General features: G+C 44.5%; 1 protein-coding gene across 1 annotated transcript in view; it reads right to left on the bottom strand.

Moving 5' to 3' along the window:
• Positions 1-286: 286 nt before the first annotated feature.
• LOC138662844 (oocyte zinc finger protein XlCOF7.1-like) overlaps positions 287-21,059 on the bottom strand; it is a 30,202-nt gene continuing 9,429 nt past the window's right edge. The window contains exon 3 of the mRNA XM_069748822.1: positions 287-1,775. Within this exon, the coding sequence (XP_069604923.1) occupies positions 340-1,626 (1,287 nt within the window). The 5' untranslated portion in view covers positions 1,627-1,775 and the 3' untranslated portion in view covers positions 287-339. The remainder of the gene's footprint in view (positions 1,776-21,059) is intronic.

Genomic DNA, 21,059 nt, shown 5'->3' on the forward strand with positions numbered 1-21,059 from the left:
GGACGATGAAACCCATAGAAATGAGAGGCTTGGAGAGTGAGTGTGTACACGTCACCTCATCCTATATACTGAACTGTGGGATACACGTTTTTTCTATTACTCACCTCCTCACTAACCTTCAGGGGGTAAATTATGGGTATAGTTTTACATTTGGAATTAATAAAGTTTAGTTTTTCCCTTTTGTCAGCAAACATGAGGAATGTCAAGAGACAGCACATTTAAGAAGATTCAATTTTGGTTAAAACCATTCCAACATTATGAACATAAAAAAGGCTTCCCTCCTATGTGACGTCTCTGATGTTTATTAACAGTTGATTTTCAAGTAAAATATTTCGCACATTAAGAAAATGAAAAAGGCTTCTCCCCTGAGTGATTGCTCTGATGTCTAACAAGATGCCCTTTCTGGTTAAAACATTTCCCACATTCTGAACAGGAAAAAGGCTTCTCCCCTGTGTGAGTTCTCTGGTGCCTAACCAAGTCTGATTTCTGGATAAAACATTTCCCACATTCTGAACAGGAAAAAGGCTTCCTGTGGGTTCTTTGATGTTCAACAAGATTCCTTTTGAGAGTAAAACATTTCCCACACTCTGAACAGGAAAAAGGCTTCTCCTCTGTGTGACTGCTCTGATGTCTAACAAGATTACTTCTATGATTAAAACATTTTCCACATTCTGAACATGAAAAAGGCTTCTCTCCTGTGTGGGTTCTTTGATGTTCAACAAGATTCCCATTTTGGTTAAAACATTTCCCACATTCTGAACATGAAAAAGGCTTCTCCTCTTTGTGACTGCTCTGATGTCTAACAAAATTACTTCTATGACGAAAACATTTTCCACATTCTAAACATGAAAAAGGCTTCTCCCCTGTGTGAGTTCTTTGGTGAATAACAAGATCTGATTTCTGGATAAAACATTTCCCACATTCTGAACAGGAAAAAGGCTTCTCCCCTGTGTGAGTTCTTTGGTGAATAACAAGATCTGATTTCTGGATAAAACATTTTTCACATTCTGAACATGAAAAAGGCTTCTCCCCTGTGTGAGTACTATGGTGCTTAACCAAAACTGATTTCTGGACAAAACATTTCCCACATTCTAAACATGAAAAAGGCTTCTCCCCTGTGTGAGTTCTTTGGTGAATAACAAGTTCTGATTTCTGGATAAAACATTTCACACATTTTGAACAGGAAAAAGGCTTCTCCCCTGTGTGAGTTCTTTGGTGAATAACAAGATCTGATTTCCATTTAAAACATTTTCCACATTCTGAACATGAAAAAGGCTTCTCCCCTGTGTGAGTACTATGGTGCTTAACCAAAACTGATTTCTGGATAAAACATTTCCCACATTCTAAACATGAAAAAGGCTTCTCCCCTGTGTGAGTTCTTTGGTGAATAACAAGATCTGATTTCTGGATAAAACATTTCCCACATTCTGAACAGGAAAAATTCTTCTCCCCTGTGTGATTTCTCTGGTGAGAAACAAAATTTGAGTTACGTGCAAAACATTTCCCACATTCTGAACATGAAAATGACTTCTTTACTTTAGGAGCAGTTTGTTTTTTAATGCCTCTTTTGTGACTTTGATTTTCCTTAGTAGTCAGTAATGAATCAGAAGATGGGACCTGTTTCATAGGATCAAATGACAGATCTTTGCTGTGAATGGTTGATGATATATCTGGTGTAACAGCAGTCACTTCAGTTGTATCTTGTAGGATCTCAAGATCATCAGATTTAAAAATAGAAGATGTCAGCTGTCCCTCTGATCTCCTGGTACAGTCACCTGCTAAGATAAAAAAAACAATTTTTTTAATAAAATATTCTTGAGTTTTATATTTTTGAATATTTCTACTTATACTGTCCCTAAAAATGGCAAGCTATGTAAAAAACTTTAATTATTTACCAAAACAATGACAGTTCACAGTCTAATAGAAAACCTTGTTGGATGAGACAGTAGTGTGTGGTGTTCAACTGTTTGTTCATTCTGCCTCCCAAATATCGAATAAAAAGAAACCAATCAATGTTATGTAGGCGAAAATAATACCAATTCTCATCTCACAAAAAAAGTCCCAGCTCAGGTCCATCATCTGTCAATGGAAAAACAGAGGTTCCCACACTATTAGTGGCTCAACGGCTGTTGAAAAAGTAACAGTTTCTATAAACCAATCCAGCAAAATCCGCTCTCACTTCTGAGTCTTGCAGTGTGCCCAAACAACATTTAGGATCCCTGTATTTAGCAATATTATAGTGAGAAGAATACACTTAATTTGCGGTGTGTGTCTCCTGGAGCACAATCTGGGCACTATGTGCTGGGTAATAAAATGGCAAATGTGTAATTTTCACTCTCCAACATCCACTGTGTGTTAATTTCCGGAAAGTGGCTGTGGAGTCAAAATATTCATTCCTCCTACACACGTGGTCTAAATTGTTGGTTCCCCTTTTAATGACAGAAAAACCCACAATGGTCGCAGAAATAACTTGAATCTGACAAAAGTAATAATAAATCAAAAATCTTTGAAAATGAACAAATGAAAGTCAGATATTGCTTTTCAACCATGCTTCCACAGAATGATAAAAAAAGACCTCATGAAATAGGCCTGGCCAGAAATGATGGTGCCCTTAACTCAAGCATTTTGTGACCGTCAATGGTGGATAAACATCGGTGCTAGCAGGGCTTTGTGCAGCGCCGACGTTTGTCAACAGTCGGCGGTTTTGTGCTCATCGAGACCCCCACGTACCTTATAACAAAGGGATTCCGTCTCACAACGCTTACTGTGACCCCCTACCTCATCGAGACCTGATTGGTTCAAGTCTTGATGACATCAGCGTCACACCAGCCAATGAGACAAATCACTAGCAAAGTCTGTTGTAGCAACGAACTTTCCGGGGCGATCTGCCTCATAAAAACACTGTTTCTCCTCAGATCTCCTGTCAGTGAGAGATTAGAGGAGATCCAGTGTTACAAGTGCTGCTGGCAACAGCTGTGTCAGTCAGCGATCTTGTTATAAATTAAAAAAAACAGATAAGGCAGGTTAGTGCTATAATTTGGGTTACTGGTAGGCTAAAGTTAGGGTTACTTTAGGCTAAAGTTAGGGTTACTTTAGGCTAAAGTTAGGGTTACTTTAGGCTAAAGTTAGGGTTACTTTAGGCTAAAGTTAGGGTTACTGTTAGGGTTACTTTCCAGGCTAAAGTTAGGGTTAGAGTTTATTCTAAATTTAGGGTTCGGCTAAAAAATTAGGCTTTTCTCAATTGTCACCCCAATAATTTGGTCACATCAGTTTTCTATTTCAGGAAAAAAATGAATAAAAACGAATAAAATGGCCCGTCAGTATTATAGTACAGAGGAGGCTTATGCACTTTTATGTTCTGACAGTGAAGAAAGTGCAGTGCCAGATGGCGATGTGGATTTTGAGGGATTCAGTAGCAGCGACAGTGATAGCTCAGAAATGAGCAGTGATTCTGGTCCATCCTCACACACAAGGACCAGTACAACAAGAAGGACAAATAGCGCTTCTGGAGAAATGTTTCCAACTCGGGGAACAATGCCCAGTACTAGCGCTGTCCCTAGTGCTCGTGAATTGGCACACACCAATGTCCAAGGGGCTTTGCCTCTTGATGTAGCATTTCCCAGATGGGAGGCTTTGGATTCGGCTACTCCATTCATCCTTAATTTTAATGCCATTCCTGGTATAAATGTGGAGTTGGAAAATTTTGGACCAATCAATTTTTTTTTAATTTGTTTCTGACAGACAGCTTGCTAGAACATATTGTCCTACAAACAAATTTATATGCTTACCAATTCATCAACCAGAATCCACGATCCTATCATGCTAGGTCAAATTTATGGACACCAACTTATGTCCTAGAAATGAAATTTTTTTTAGGACTTACCGTACATTCGCTTGTTAAAAAAACGAGCATTCAGTTCTATTGGTCCAACCGCCCTGTTCAAGCCACCTCAATGTTTTCTGCCGTTCTTCCTAGGACCCGTTATGAAATGCTCATGATATTTTGGCATTTTAACGACAATAGTCGATGCCTGCCCAGAGATGCCTCAGAACATGACAGACTATTCAAAATCAGACTCATCATTGAAGACTTGACAGAAAAGTTCTTAAAGCTTTACACCCCAACAGAAAACATTTCCATTGATGAATCCCTTGTAAAATTCAAAGGAAGACTGCAGCTCAAGCAATTTATTCCTTCTAAGAGAGCAAGGCTCGGAATAAAGCTCTATAGAGTGTGCGAGAGTTCAACCGGATACACATCAGCTTTTCGCATTTATGAGGGGAAGGATAGCCAACTAAACCCACCAGGATGACCTACTTATTTGTGGACATCTGGAAAAACCGTTTGGGAGCTGATAACTCCATTTTTACAAAAAGGCTACAATCTGTATGTTGACAATGACTACACCAGCATACCCCTATTTAAAAGTCTGGTTGAACATAACATGGGGGCTTGTGGGACCATTCGCAAAAACAGTCAGGAGTTTCCACAATCATTGGTCAATCAAAAGTTCCGAAAGGGACAGTCAGAGGATTTACGCAATGGAGAGCTGCTTGCCCTTAAGAATAAGGACAAAAAATATATTTTTATCCTGAGCTTGATCCACACAGATTCCACAAGGGCCACTGCAGACCAACAGGGATCCACTACTCCAAAACCTGTGTCTGTCATTGACTACAACAAATATATGGGGGGTGTGGACCTTGCAGATCAGGTTCTACAGCCATACCAGGTATCAAGAAAATCATATACCTGGTATAAAAAGTTAGTCTTATTTGTTTCATGTGGCCACATATAATTCTTTTGTGCTATACAAAGAAGTCGGAAATGCAGATACTTTCCTTATCAGGAAAAGGTCATTGAAAATCTTAAGTAAATAAAAAAGTCCTTTACAGCTCACCTGTCCAATCTATGCATGGCTGCCATCCCAGAAAATTCCAACAAGTAGTAAAAAATCCAGCACCAAGAGGTTGCACTGCAATAAGCTTTATTGCATAATCTTCATTAAAAGCATGGACAACCGACAATAGGAAAATGGCATAAATAGCATGGGTCCCAGACATCGGTTTACGCGTTTCAGGGCCAAATATGCCCCTTAGTCATAACCTAGTGTTATACCAGTGAGTCAGGGTTTATATAAAACGCCCCATCACATGATTCAGTTATTTCACACCCACAACATTAAAACTCTTTTACCAGTACAAAAATACAAACTTAAACCCAACAATCTGCTGCTGTCATTATACACAGTCAAGAGGTCGGTGAACAATATTAATAACACAATATTCTATCTGTGCGCTTAGGCAGGATTCACATTTCGCTAGGGCAGTCCGTTTAAGGGACGCATTTTAAAGTAGCCAAAACGCAATGTAACGGACATTTTAACGCACCCATAGACTTCCATTACTGTAACGTATCGTAACGCATGTCAAAATTGGCATGCATTTGCAATATTCAGTTTTTTTGTGACGCACCTTCCAACGCGGCCTGCTGCGTTTTCGGGTCTGGCACAGCGAAAGCACGAGTAACGGTAGCCTTATTTCTGCCATTAAAGTCTATTGCAAACACGTTGGATTGCGTTAATGAGGGTTTTCCATGTGGTCATGTGACAGGAAATATGATTTCAGCCATTTTTGGAGCATACACTCTGCAGACAAACTCTGGAAACGCCAGCTTCTCAGTGTGTCTACCGTGTGAGCGACCTGAGGCAATGTAAGTACTATTATATGTGTATATAGACATCCTTTGAGTGTGTAGTGGCCGTCAGATGTTTGTGTACTAAATGTATGGTTTTATATGTACACAGATGTCGGATAGTGAGGGATCTAGCCGCAGCAGCATGTCTGCCATCTTCTCCTCGGAATCGGTAAAGTCAATCAAAAAGGCTCTAAAAATGTTCTGTGACTCTAGTGTATTGAGGGCAATCATGTGTAATCATGTTTTTGTTGCAAATTATAGGAATCTTCAATTCCGAAACCAAGCAGGCCACCCCCAAGAAAGCAATCGAAAGCGGACAAAAAGGTACATGCCAGAAAATATTTTCTTTTTTCTAACTAAATTTCATCATGAATCGTAACTCCTTTTTTTTTGTTATAAATTGTAGGATACAAAATCCAAAAAACAGCCTCACCGTGTTGCATCACCTCACCTTGAAGTGGTAATTATAACAAAAAGTAACAATTTGTAACCAACCAAAATTAATTTATTTTTTCTCACAAAATCATTAATGAAACTACACATAACAGTTTAAAAAATGCATAAAAACACCACAAAATAACTTTTAAAATCCTTTTTTTTAACCTAACAAACTACATTCATTTCAGTACAATAAACCAAACAAACAATAATACATGGACCCCCCAACAAACATATTACTAGAAACGAATAACATTACAATACAATTTTTTAAAATCTGAAAGTGTTCAAAATTTCAAATTTGTTGAAAAAGGGGTCTGGAATATATTGTGGTCTCGGGGATGTGATAAACGTATTACATACGTACATAGTCCAAGCAGCCATCCAAAAAAAGACGACACATTGAGGTTGATGAAGAGCCCTTGGACATAGAAAATAGGGATTTTTGTGTACTCACCGTAAAATCCTTTTCTCCAAGCCATTCATTGGGGGACACAGACCGTGGGTGTATGCTGCTGCCACTATGAGGCTGCCACTAAGTGTTACAAGAAAAGTTAGCTCCTCCCCTGCAGTATACACCCTCCTGCTGGCTCTCAGCCAACCAGTTCGGTGCAAAAGCAGTAGGAGATCAATAATAACATATGAGAGTATAGTATATCAAATTATATATGAGAGTATAGCATGTAAATATATATATATATATATATATATATATATATATATATAAAAGCATAGCATGTGAAATTATATATGAGAGAATAGCATGTTAATTATAAAAAACAAGCACAAACTAATAACAGGGCGGGAGCTGTGTCCCTCAATGAATGGCTTGGAGAAAAGGATTTTACGGTGAGTACACGAAAATCCCTATTTCTCCTTCGCCTCATTGGGGGACACAGACCGTGAGACGTCTCAAAGCAGTCCCTGGGCGGGAATAACATCAGAACAGACCCTACGTAACGCTACTTACAAGTGTGCCACCGCGGCCTGCAGAGTCCGCCTGCCCAGACTCACGTCTGCGGAGGACTGGGAATTATGATGCTTCAAGGATGCATGCGGGCTGGATGAACCCGCAAAGTTGACAGACGCGCTTTGCTGACACCTGGTGTCTAGAACCCAAGGAACCTCGATCGATCGAGTGGAGTGAAAATAGTCTGACGTCTAATACGGAAGGACTTCTAGATTTGTAAAGAATCCACCAGACTATCATGGCCGAAGACATGGCTAAGCCCTTCCTGAAAAACGCCAGGAAGCCCAAATGAGATATCCATCCTCTCGAAGGACGCCGTCCTTGACACGTACTTGCTCAAAGACCTCACATTGTCTAGGGAATGGGGCACCCATTCCGTTTTGTGGACTGGAGCTGAAAGAAAAGAAGGAAGAATGATGCCCTCGTAACAGTGGAAGTACGATACCCCCTTGGAAACAAGGGATGAGGACGGGCTGAGGACAACCTTGCCTTGATGGAAATAAGGAAAAAAGATCTGAAGGAACAGAGTGGCCAGCTCTGAAGACTCGTCTGAATTGACCTGGACAATGTGGATGTCCAGGATCACTGGGGCCTTCCTGTTTCCTAAAGACCCTCGGAACTAGTGGGAAAGGCGTGAAGGAGCTGGTATCACAGAAGAACCAGAGCATGCACTACGGTGGCTATTGGGTTTCTAAGCCGAATCATGAACTCGAGTACATTGGCATTCAGGCTGGAAGCCATCCGATCTACATCTGGAGTGCTCCAGTGAAGGCAGATATGTTGGGAGACTTCCGGATGAATTTTCCACTCACTTGAGGCGAGACCCTGGCGGCTGAGGAGAAGCTGCCGCCCAGAGCTGTACTCCTGGAATGAGTACTGCCGAGATCACCGGATGATAGATCTCGGCCCATCAGAGAGGGTGAGGTACGTAGGTCAAGGTGTCTGACCGCGGGTACCTGCTAGATGAAAGACGTATTGCACAGCCGTGATAATATCCAACTGAATTTGGATGGGGAGACCTGCCAGAGAGCATTGGGCCTGCTGCAGGCACAGAGGTACCATTGGGATCCCCAGAAAAAAACTGATCAGGAGACTGGATTCCCGAGATAAGCAGAGGCCTTGAGCTGGGACGCTCCGTAGTACAGCAACCATTGAGCCAGAAGAAAGGATCTCCCCCGGATGAGAAATATGCTCAAACATTACCCTTTGGAAACCTGTTTGACCTGTAGAAAAAAGCAAGCGAAGCAAAGGGAACTGCCTCCATTGCTATTATTCTACCCAAGGCTACTCATAGCAAATTGGATGGAATGAGGGTAGGTATGGACCGGGGCTGAAATTCAACCCTGTCTTGAGGACCCGCTTCTTTAAACGACGTAGCAGAAGAGATAACCCACGACCAGACAGGCCGTTCTGGCATTTGCCAGAAATGCCGGATGGCCATACCGGCCTGGAATGAGGGGATGAGTGACCAAGTGAGGGGGCTCCCTGTTGAAGGACCACGGCCTTGTTTCAAGGAAGGATTCCAACCCTCTGGAGGTGTCCCGGATCGTCCTTAAAAAGGGTATCTGCTGGGCTGGAAACGAGGAAGACCAGTCTGAGTCTGTCCGCCAGCCCGGGTGAGGAGGGGTATCGTAAGGTATATATGTATATAGACGACTCAGCGTAATCCTGGAAGGACGGCTGGAAGTCGACCAGATAGGAGAGGACGGCCGCGCACCCAGAGTGCCAGAGGGGCATGACAGCCGCCATGATAATGGCGAACACTTTGGGAGCAGTAGCAAAGCCGAAGGGAAAGGTCGTGACTTGGGAAGGTAAGCATCCCGAATGTCGATGGATGCCAGAAAAAAACTCTAGCTTTTCCTTTTGAAGTGATGGCCGAGTGGGGGAACTCCATCCATGTCAGATTTTTTTTTTTTTAACGCAGAGTATGCTTCCGTTCTCTGATCCATAAAGCTGAATGAAATGGGATTCCCTGCAGACATATAAAGTTGAATGAAATAGGATTCACTGCAGACAGCGCCGCGCAACTAGCCGCATTCAAAGAGGCGTGCACCAGAAAGCCTCCCGCTCAAGAGATTTGAATGGCCCGCTGTAATGTCTCCGGAGGAGAGATAATTGATGTGAAACAAACAAATATAGACCAACACTGGAACCATCAGTAACGAAAAAAAAAAACTTCATAGACCAAGCACCCTTTGGTGAGGTGTATAGCATATTTTACATAGGACACTCCTATGTGTTGCGGACACTACTCCAATCTTTCTGTATATGAAAGCAGTTAAGGTGTCCGACCAGTAGACCGTTGATCTGGTAACCCGTGTGGGGTAAGGAAGGGTAAAGCGCTGAACTCGATGCCACGAGACGGAACGAGTTATTGACTGACAGTCCATGGTATTTTTAAAAGATGATCCATCAGGCAGGAATACTGGTAGGTGCTAGGTAGCGAAGTGCGCGGTTGCATCCGCCACGTGAGGAAAAAGAACCCATCTTTGAGATGCTGCCATCTTTGAACGTGCAGAGATAAAAGGATGAACTCTCAATCAACCAACCTCTTAACAGAGAGGGGGAGAGGAATCTTCCGCTGTTATGATAAGGTAATTCAGTACCACAATGGACATAGAGGTCAGAGCACATACAGTGACCTGACAATAACCCAAAAACATTGAACGAGCTCTGAGACGTGGGAACTCTGTTGACCGCAATCCCTAATCCTCTCCAACCACACTAGAGGCAGCCGTAGATTGCGCCTAACGCTCCCTATGCAACTCGGCACAGCCTGAGAAACTAGCTAGCCTGAAGATAGAAAATAAGCCTACCTTGCCTCAGAGAAATACCCCAAAGGAAAAGGCAGCCCCCACATATAATGACTGTGAGTTAAGATGAAAAGACAAACGTAGAGATGAAATAGATTTAGCAAAGTGAGGCCCGACTTTCTGAACAGAGCGAGGATAGGAAAGGTAACTTTGCGGTCAACACAAAACCCTACAAAAACCACGCAAAGGGGGCAAAAAGACCCTCCGTACCGAACTAACGGCATGGAGGTACACCCTCTGCGTCCCAGAGCTTCCAGCAAGCAGGAAAAAACAAATAGACAAGCTGGACAGAAAAAACAGCAAACAAAATAGCAAAGCGGAACTTAGCTATGCAGAGCAGCAGGCCACAGGAACGATCCAGGAGGAAACAGGTCCAATACTAGAACATTGACTGGAGGCCAGGATCAAAGCACTAGGTGGAGTTAAATAGAGCAGCACCTAACGACTTCACCACATCACCTGAGGAAGGAAACTCAGAAGCCGCAGTACCACTTTCCTCCACCAACGGAAGCTCACAGAGTGAATCAGCCGAAGTACCACTTGTGACCACAGGAGGGAGCTCTGCCACAGAATTCACAACAGTACCCCCCCCTTGAGGAGGGTTCACCGAACCCTCACCAGAGCCCCCAGGACGACCAGGATGAGCCATATGAAAGGCACGAACAAGATCGGGAGCATGGACATCAGAGGCAAAGACCCAGGAATTATCTTCCTGAGCATAACCCTTCCACTTAACCAGATACTGGAGTTTCCGTCTTGAAACACGAGAATCCAAAATCTTCTCCACAATATACTCCAACTCCCCCTCCACCAAAACCGGGGCAGGAGGATCAACAGATGGAACCATAGGTGCCACGTATCTCCGCAACAATGACCTATGGAATACGTTATGTATGGAAAAAGAATCTGGAAGGGTCAGACGAAAAGACACAGGATTAAGAACCTCAGAAATCCTATACGGACCAATGAAATGAGGTTTAAACTTAGGAGAGGAAACCAAACCAAATCCCCAACACGAAGTCGGGGACCCACACAGCGTCTGCGATTAGCGAAACGTTGAGCCTTCTCCTGGGACAAGGTCAAATTGTCCACTACATGAGTCCAAATCTGCTGCAACCTGTCCACCACAGTATCCACACCAGGACAGTCCGAAGACTCAACCTGCCCTGAAGAGAAACGAGGATGGAACCCAGAGTTGCAGAAAAACGGCGAAACCAAGGTAGCCGAGCTGGCCCGATTATTAAGGGCGAACTCAGCCAAAGGCAAAAAGGACACCCAGTCATCCTGATCAGCAGAAACAAAGCATCTCAGATATGTTTCCAAGGTCTGATTGGTTCGTTCGGTCTGGCCATTAGTCTGAGGATGGAAAGCCGAGGAAAAAGACAAGTCAATGCCCATCCTACCACAAAAGGCTCGCCAAAACCTCGAAACAAACTGGGAACCTCTGTCAGAAACGATATTCTCTGGAATGCCATGTAAACGAACCACATGCTGGAAGAACAATGGCACCAAATCAGAGGAGGAAGGTAATTTAGACAAGGGTACCAAATGGACCATCTTAGAGAAGCGATCACAGACCACCCAAATGACTGACATCTTTTGAGAGACGGGAAGATCTGAAATAAAATCCATAGAGATATGTGTCCAAGGCCTCTTCGGGACCGGCAAGGGCAAAAGCAACCCACTGGCACGAGAACAGCAGGGCTTAGCCCGAGCACAAATCCCACAGGACTGCACAAAAGAACGCACATCCCGCGACAGAGATGGCCACCAAAAGGATCTAGCCACTAACTCTCTGGTACCAAAGATTCCAGGATGACCAGCCAACACCGAACAATGAACCTCAGAGATAACTTTATTCTTCCACCTATCAGGGACAAACAGTTTCTCCGCTGGGCAACGATCATGTTTGTTAGCCTGAAATTTTTGCAGCACCCGCCGCAAATCAGGGGAGATGGCAGACACAATTACTCCCTCTTTGAGGATACCCGCCGGCTCAGATAAACCCGGAGAGTCGGGCACAAAACTCCTAGACAGAGCATCCGCCTTCACATTTTTAGAGCCCGGAAGGTACGAAATCACAAAGTCAAAACGGGCAAAAAACAGCGACCAACGAGCCTGTCTAGGATTCAACCGCTTGGCAGACTCGAGATAAGTCAAGTTCTTATGATCAGTCAAGACCACCACGCGATGCTTAGCTCCTTCAAGCCAATGACGCCACTCCTCGAATGCCCACTTCATGGCCAGCAACTCTCGATTGCCAACATCATAATTTCGCTCAGCAGGCGAAAACTTCCTGGAAAAGAAGGCGCATGGTTTCATCACCGAGCAGTCAGAACTTCTCTGCGACAAAACAGCCCCTGCTCCAATCTCAGAAGCATCAACCTCGACCTGGAATGGAAGCGAAACATCTGGTTGACACAACACAGGGGCAGAAGAAAAACGACACTTCAACTCTTGAAAAGCTTCCACAGCAGCAGAAGACCAATTGACCACATCAGCACCCTTCTTGGTCAAATCGGTCAATGGTTTAGCAATACTAGAAAAATTGCAGATGAAGCGACGATAAAAATTAGCAAAGCCCAGGAACTTTTGCAGACTTTTCAGAGATGTCGGCTGAGTCCAATCATGGATGGCTTGGACCTTAACAGGGTCCATCTCGATAGTAGAAGGGGAAAAGATGAACCCCAAAAATGAAACCTTCTGACCACCAAAGAGACACTTTGATCCCTTCACAAACAAAGAATTAGCACGCAGGACCTGAAACACCGTTCTGACCTGCTTCACATGAGACTCCCAATCATCCGAGAAGATCAAAATGTCATCCAAGTACACAATCAGGAATTTATCCAGGTACTCTCGGAAGATGTCATGCATAAAGGACTGAAACACTGATGGAGCATTGGCAAGTCGGAATGGCATTACTAGATACTCAAAATGGCCCTCGGGCGTATTAAATGCAGTTTTCCATTCATCGCCTCGCTTAATACGCACAAGATTATACGCACCACGAAGATCTATCTTGGTGAACCAACTAGCCCCCTTAATCCGAGCAAACAAATCAGATAACAACGGCAAGGGGTACTGAAATTTAACCGTGATCTTATTTAGAAGGCGGTAATCTATACAAGGTCTCAGCGAACCATCCTTCTTGGCTACAAAAAAGAACCCTGCTCCTAATGGCGACGATGACGGGCGAATATGCCCCTTCTCCAAGGACTCCTTCACATAACTCCGCATAGCGGCGAGCTCAGGCACAGATAAATTAAACAGTCGACCTTTTGGGAATTTACTACCAGGAATCAAATCGATAGCACAATCACAATCCCTATGCGGAGGTAGGGTATCGGACTTGGGCTCATCAAATACATCCCGGTAATCAGACAAGAACTCTGGAACCTCAGAAGGGGTGGATGACGAAATAGTCAGAAATGGGACATCACCATGTACCCCCTGACAACCCCAGCTGGACACAGACATGGATTTCCAATCTAATACTGGATTATGGACTTGTAGCCATGGCAACCCCAACACGACCACATCATGCAGATTATGCAACACCAGAAAGTGAATAACCTCCTGATGTGCAGGAGCCATGCACATGGTCAGCTGGGTCCAGTACTAAGGCTTATTCTTGGCCAAAGGCGTAGCATCAATTCCTCTCAATGGAATAGGACACTGCAAGGGCTCCAAGAAAAACCCACAACGCCTAGCATACTCCAAGTCCATCAAATTCAGGGCAGCGCCTGAATCCACAAATGCCATGACAGAATACGATGACAAAGAGCAGATCAAGGTAACGGACAGAAGAAATTTTGACTGTACCGTACCAATGGTGGCAGACCTAGCGAACCGCTTAGTGCGCTTAGGACAATCAGAGATAGCATGAGTGGAATCACCACAGTAGAAACACAGCCCATTCAGACGTCTGTGTTCTTGCCGTTCAACTCTGGTCAAAGTCCTATCGCACTGCATAGGCTCAGGTTTAAGCTCAGGTAATACCGCCAAATGGTGCACAGATTTACGCTCACGCAAGCGTCGACCGATCTGAATGGCCAAAGACATAGACTAATTCAGACCAGCAGGCATAGGAAATCCCACCATGACATCCTTAAGGGCTTCAGAGAGACCCTTTCTGAAAATAGCTGCGAGCGCACCTTCATTCCATTGAGTGAGTACGGACCACTTTCTAAATTTCTGACAATATACCTCTATCTCATCCTGACCCTGACACAGAGCCAGCAAATTTTTCTCTGCCTGATCCACTGAATTAGGTTCATCGTACAGCAATCCGAGAGCCAGGAAAAACGCATCGATATTACTTAATGCAGGATCTCCTGACGCAAGAGAAAATGCCCAGTCCTGAGGGTCGCCACGTAAAAAAGAAATAATGATCCTAACTTGTTGAACTGGGTCACCAGAGGAGCGAGGTTTCAAAGCCAGAAATAGTTTACAATTATTTTTGAAACTCAGAAATTTAGTTCTATCTCCAAAAAACAAATCAGGAATAGGAATTCTCGGTTCTAACATAGAATTCTGAACCACAAAGTCTTGAATATTTTGTGCTCTTGCCGTGAGCTGATCCACACATGAAGACAGACCTTTAATGTCCATCGCTACACCTGTGTCCTGAACCACCCAAATGTCTAGGGGAAAAAAAAAGGCAAAACACAGTGCAGAGAAAAAAAAATGGTCTCAGAACTTCTTTTTTCCCTCTATTGAGAATCATTAGTACTTTTGGCCTCCAGTACTGTTATGATAAGGTAATTCAGTACCACAATGGACATAGAGGTCAGAGCACATACAGTGACCTGACAATAACCCAAAAACATTGAACGAGCTCTGAGACGTGGGAACTCTGTTGACCGCAATCCCTAATCCTCTCCAACCACACTAGAGGCAGCCGTGGATTGCGCCTAACGCTCCCTATGCAACTCGGCACAGCCTGAGAAACTAGCTAGCCTGAAGATAGAAAATAAGCCTACCTTGCCTCAGAGAAATACCCCAAAGGAAAAGGCAGCCCCCACATATAATGACTGTGAGTTAAGATGAAAAGACAAACGTAGAGATGAAATAGATTTAGCAAAGTGAGGCCCGACTTTCTGAACAGAGCGAGGATAGGAAAGGTAACTTTGCGGTCAACACCAAACCCTACAAAAACCACGCAAAGGGGGCAAAAAGACCCTCCGTACCGAACTAACGGCATGGAGGTACACCCTCTGCGTCCCAGAGCTTCCAGCAAGCAGGAAAAAACAAATAGACAAGCTGGACAGAAAAAACAGCAAACAAAATAGCAAAGCGGAACTTAGCTATGCAGAGCAGCAGGCCACAGGAACGATCCAGGAGGAAACAGGTCCAATACTAGAACATTGACTGGAGGCCAGGATCAAAGCACTAGGTGGAGTTAAATAGAGCAGCACCTAACGACTTCACCACATCACCTGAGGAAGGAAACTCAGAAGCCGCAGTACCACTTTCCTCCACCAACGGAAGCTCACAGAGAGAATCAGCCGAAGTACCACTTGTGACCACAAGAGGGAGCTCTGCCACAGAATTCACAACATTCCGCCTCCTCACATCATCCGTTAAATAGTGGTGATGCAGAGGGGAACTGCTCGGACGTCAAAAAGAAAGGCATCTGTACATCTACGGGGATCAAGTCCCCTAGAGGGCCGGGATGACATCAGGCCTGGTGGAAGCAGAGTATACGTAGAGGGGACACTTGATGTGCTCATTTGATGATGACATGAGGAGATCGGTGTCCTTTGAAGGACCCGTCGCCCAGAGTATACGTGAGGCGGCCACTCCATGTGCTCTTTTGATGATAGTGTGAGATCGGAATCCTTTGAAGGCCCCGTCGCCGCGAGTATACGTGAAGGCAATAGTTCATGTGCTCATTTGATGCTGGTGTGAGGAGATCGGTGTCCTTTGAAGTACCCGTCGCCCAGAGTATACGTGGAAACAACACTCCATGTGCTCATTTGATGCTGGTGTGAGAAGGAGATTGGTGTCCTTTGAAGGACCCGTCGCCCTTAAAAAAACAGTTAAACCAGGCATGGCATCTCATGACGCTTGAAGAAGAGTTTATTTCTAGAGCAAGTCCATTTGTGATTATTCGTGGTGTTTACCACTGCGCTAACATGGTGCTCGCCAGTGAGTCGCTTATCCGGACGCTCGCTGTCCAGGAAAATTGCAAATGCACTCCTAAGAGTTTCCGTTTTTGAGGGACCCTGTGTGATCTAGAGGAAGACCTTGTCAATTTACAGAGATTGTGGTCTAAATGGGTGAATCAATCCTGTTCAGAGGCTCTGGCGAGTCCAGATCCAAGGTGATGTCTGAATCATATGCGGAGTCTTGTTCCATTTCTAGAATACATGAGGCCCCTGCTAGCCTAAAGTATATTGGTCTTGCGAGCACTTCAAACCAGAGGGTTCAATCTCTTGTCAGAGAAGCCATGGATTACGCCAGATGCGAAGCCCCTTGGGGGGAACTAGGTACTCTGGGAAGAGCTGGGATCGGCGGCGGCAGAGGGCTCCTGATTTGAGCTAAGTACTCTGTTAAAGGCGACCGGCTTCTGGCTGGTCATGACTTTAAGAGCAGAGAAAACTGGTCATGTGTCTCTTTAAACTAGGGAACCTTTGAGACCAGGGAATGCTGGTCATGTGTCTTTGAGGCCAGGGAAAACTGGACATGTACCTATAAGCCCAGCGACTATTGTACATGCGCCTTTAAGACCAGGGGATGCGGTCATGTACCCTTAAGACCAGGAAATGCTGGATGAGTGCTTTAGACCAGGGATTGCCAGTCACTTGCTGGTCATGCGCCTTTAAGACCAGAGATTGTAGGTCGTAAGCATTAAACAAACAGGGAACGCTAGTCCCTTTGTGCTGCCGTGCGTGCGGGGAAGGGGTGCGGAGGGAGGGATTGCTGTCTCCTTACCCGGATTCTGAGTCCCCCTTCTGGAATAGCGCTGTCTTCAGTGCTGAATACCGCCGGTGCGTGCAGCAGCCTCTTCCGGATGAGCTTGTGTCCGGAAATGGCAGGAGGAAGAAGATGGCCACTGAGAATAGAGTTCTCATCCTGAATGAGAGGCGCCTGAAAAGGGAGGCGGAGACTGAAGCGCGGCCTAGCAGGGGGCGGAGTTCCGGGTTGCAGCCTACACAAACCCAAAGTGGGGTCTTAATTTTCAAGCCAGCCAGCGCCGAACGAGGGAAAACGAGGAAAAAGGCCGCCGGTTGCGCAGAGCCCTCCAACCGCTCGAGCCCCGGCACTTGCCACAGTATGCAGCTTTGTTCAGCAGGTCAGAAAGTAGAAAGAGATCCTATGCTGTTGCTGCTGTTTGGACAGTGCAGGGATAAGAAAAGTCCTCAATCCATCGTCCCTTTGGAGGTGGAGAGAAACGGTCTGCCTCCTTGTACCATCCGCTTTTAATACTGGTGATGCAGTGGGGGCTGCTCGGACGCCACGCTGAAAAGTGCCTCTGAACAGCCGAGGGTAAAACCTGGTGGGCAGGGCTGAATGTCCGGCAATAGGCCTGGCTGCAGAAGAGGATAATGGAGGTGACACTCCAGTGCTCGTCTGATAAGGGAGGGGGGAGATCAGTGCCCTTGAAGGGGCCCGTTGCCAATAGAATCAGCTCAGGCAGTGGCTTCCCACGTCGCAGGAGAGGATACGGAGACGTAAAACTCCCGTGCTCGCCTGTTGTTGGTTCGGGGAGATCGGAACATGAAAGAATCTGTCGCCCCATTTGTCCGTTGTAAAGGTACAGTTATATGAAAAAGTTTGGGCACCCCTATTAATCTTAAGCTTAATGTTTTATAAAAATAGTTTTTTTTGCAACAGCTATTTCAGTTTCATATATCTAATAACTGTTGGTCACAGTAATGTTTCTGCCTTGAAATGAGGTTTATTGTACTAACAGAAAATGTGCAATCTGCATTCAAACAAAATTTGACAGGTGCATAAGTATGGGCACCCCACCAGAAAAGTGACATTAATATTTAGTAGATCCTCCTTTTGCAAAAATAACAGCCTCTAGTCGCTTCCTGTAGCTTTTAATGAGTTCCTGGATCCTGGATGAAGGTATTTTTGACCATTCCTCTTTACAAAACAATTCCAGTTCAGTTAAGTTTGATGGTCGCCGAGCATGGACAGCCCTCTTCAAATGATCCCACAGATGTTCAATGATATTCAGGTCTGGGGACTGGGATGGCCATTCCAGAACAGTGTAATTGTTCCTCTGCATGAATGCCTGAGTAGATTTGGAGCGGTGTTTTGGATCATTATCTTGCTGAAAGATCCATCCCCTGCGTAACTTCAACTTTGTCACTGATTCATGAACATTATTGTCAAGAATCTGCTGATACTGAGAGGAATCCATGCGTCCCTAAACTTTAACAAGATTACCAGTGCCGGCATTGGCCACACAGCCCCAAATCATGATGGAACCTTCACCAAATTTTACTGTGGGTAGCAAGTGTTTTTCTTGGAATGCTGTGTTTTTTGGCCGCCATGCATAACGCCTTTTTGTATGACCAAACAACTCAATCTTGGTTTCATCAGTCCACAGGACCTTCTTCCAAAAAGAAATTGGCTTCTCCAAATGTGCTTTTGCGTACCTCAGCCGACTCTGTTTGTGGCGTGCTTGCAGAAACGGCTTCTTTCGCATCACTCTCCCATACAGCTTCTCCTCGTGCAAAGTGCGTTGTATAGTTGACCGATGCACAGTGACAGCATCTGCAACAAGTTGATGCTGCAGATCTCTGGAGGTGGTCTGAGGATTGTCCTTGACTGACCTTACTATTCTTCTTCTCTGCCTTTCTGATGTTTTTCTTGGCCTGCCACTTTTGGCCTTAACAAGAACTGTACAAGTGTTCTTCCATTTCCTTACTATGTTCCTCACAGTGGAAATTGACAGGTTAAATCTCTGAGACAGCTTTTTGTATCCTTCCCCAAATAATCTTTGTTTTCAGATCATTAGACAGTTGTTTTGAGGAGCCCATGATGCCACTCTTCAGAGGAGATTCGAACAGGAGAACAACTTGCAAGTGGCCACTTTAAGTAGCTTTTCTCATGATTGCATACATCTGGCTATGAAGTTCAAAGCTCAATGAGGTTAGAAAACCCAAAAAGTGCTTTAGTAAGTCAGTAAAAAGAAGGTAGGAGTATTTAAAACAAGAAAATGATAAGGGTGCCCATACTTATGCACCTGTCAAATTTTGTAAAAAGAGTTTTTGGGGTCTGAATAGCAGACCAGTTCGTGTGCCTCCTACGGACACTAAGCAAGAACTGGTTAGCTGAGAGCCAGCAGGAGGGTGTACACTGCAGGGGAGGAGCTAACTTTTTTTGTATCACTTAGTGTCGCCTCCTAGTGGCAGTAGCATACACCCACGGTCTGTGTCCCCCAATGAGGCGAAGGAGAAATGAGACTCTTATTGCATTGGTGCATGCAAATCCGTCCATATGGGATCAGAGTGACCGCTCGCACAATGATATCATTAGAAACCGGAGATTGTGGGAGAAAATAATTTGTGAGTTGGATCCTCGGTATCTGGCAAAGTCTGCCTCCTCGCAAAAAAAATTGGTAATTAGTGGTCAACTGAAATATATGTTCATTAAAGATTGTTAAAGAGATAATATTTTTTTTTTAGTTTTGTATTTTTTGTTGTAGCCGATGCAGTCCATACCTGTTGGAGATCCATTAGAGATAGATTTGTCCGTGACTACCGGCAGAACCTTAACACCCCCAGTGAATCTTCAGGCAAACGCGTCACCCCTTATGTTCACTATGAGCAATTGATGTTTCTACAGAAACCGTTGTCCCAGCGATCGTAAGTAAGCAGAATGTTATTGTTTGGGCTTACTGGTATAACACTAGGTTATGACTAAGGGGCATATTTGGCCCTAAAATGCATGAACTGGTGAATGGGACCCCGGCAATTTATGCCATTTTTCTATTGTCGGTTGTCCATGCTCTTAATGAAGATTTTGCAATAAAGCTTATTGGACTGCAACCTCTTGGTGCCTCATTGAAAATCTTGTTTTTGAAAAAATTTTCCCCGCCAATCCTTTAAAATCTGAAGATGTCAGAAGACTCACTGAGCGACATTTTATTGTACTGATTCCAGCAACTGAAACAATAAAGATCCCCAGAGAAGATGTCGTGTATGTTCCAAGAGAGGAATGAAGCATGATACCCGCTATTATTGCCCACAATGCCCATCATTGCCGGCCTTATGTCTCCATGGCTGATTTACAATCTTCCACACAGAACCACGTTTTTAAACTGTTTTGACATTCAAGCATTTCTTTTATTTAGTGAAAGACACATCTGAGTAGAGCTGACATAACAATTTCCGGGGGTAGGTGGGGGGATGTCTCCAGAGACACAAGCTGGACACAATATATTGGGCACTACAATGACATTTTTGCTTTAAAACTTCCACTACGTGTTTCTGGAAATCATCCATGTAGTGATAATGGTCACTATATCCATAGATGAATTCACAAAGGGGTGTCATTTCCAAAATGGGGTCACTTCAGGGGAGATTCTGTGGTCCTGGCATTTAGCGACTCTCCAAAGCGCCATAACAGCAGAATCCCTTCTGAAGTGACCCCATTTTGGAAATGACACCCCTCTGGGAATTCATCTATGGGTGTAGTGACCATTTACCTATCTACCTATTTTCCAATGTAAAATCTGGGGTTAAAACAACATTTTAGTGGTAAAAATGTGATTATTTTTTCTTCACTGCCCAATGGTGTAATTTTCTATGGAGCAGCTGTGGTGTCAGTTTGCTCACTGCACCACTAGAATTCATTCAGGGAAGTACCGTATATACTCGAGTATAAGCCAAGATTTTCAGCATAAATTTTTGGGCTGAAAGTGCCCCTCTCGGCTTATACTCGAGTCATGGTGGGCAGCAGGGTCGGCGGGTGAGGGGGAGAGAGGTCTGAGGCATACTCACCTGCTTCCGGGGTTCCTGGCACTCCCCCTGCATGTCCCACAGTCTTCGGGTGCCGTAGCTCTTCCCCTGTACAGCGGTCACGTGGGACCGCTCATTAAAGTTATGAATATGGACTCCACTCCCATAGGGGTGGAGCCGCATATTCATTTCTCTAATGAGCGGTGCCAGTGACC

The sequence above is a fragment of the Ranitomeya imitator genome, chromosome 2 (assembly GCF_032444005.1).
Source record: "Ranitomeya imitator isolate aRanImi1 chromosome 2, aRanImi1.pri, whole genome shotgun sequence".
NCBI lineage: Eukaryota > Metazoa > Chordata > Amphibia > Anura > Dendrobatidae > Ranitomeya > Ranitomeya imitator.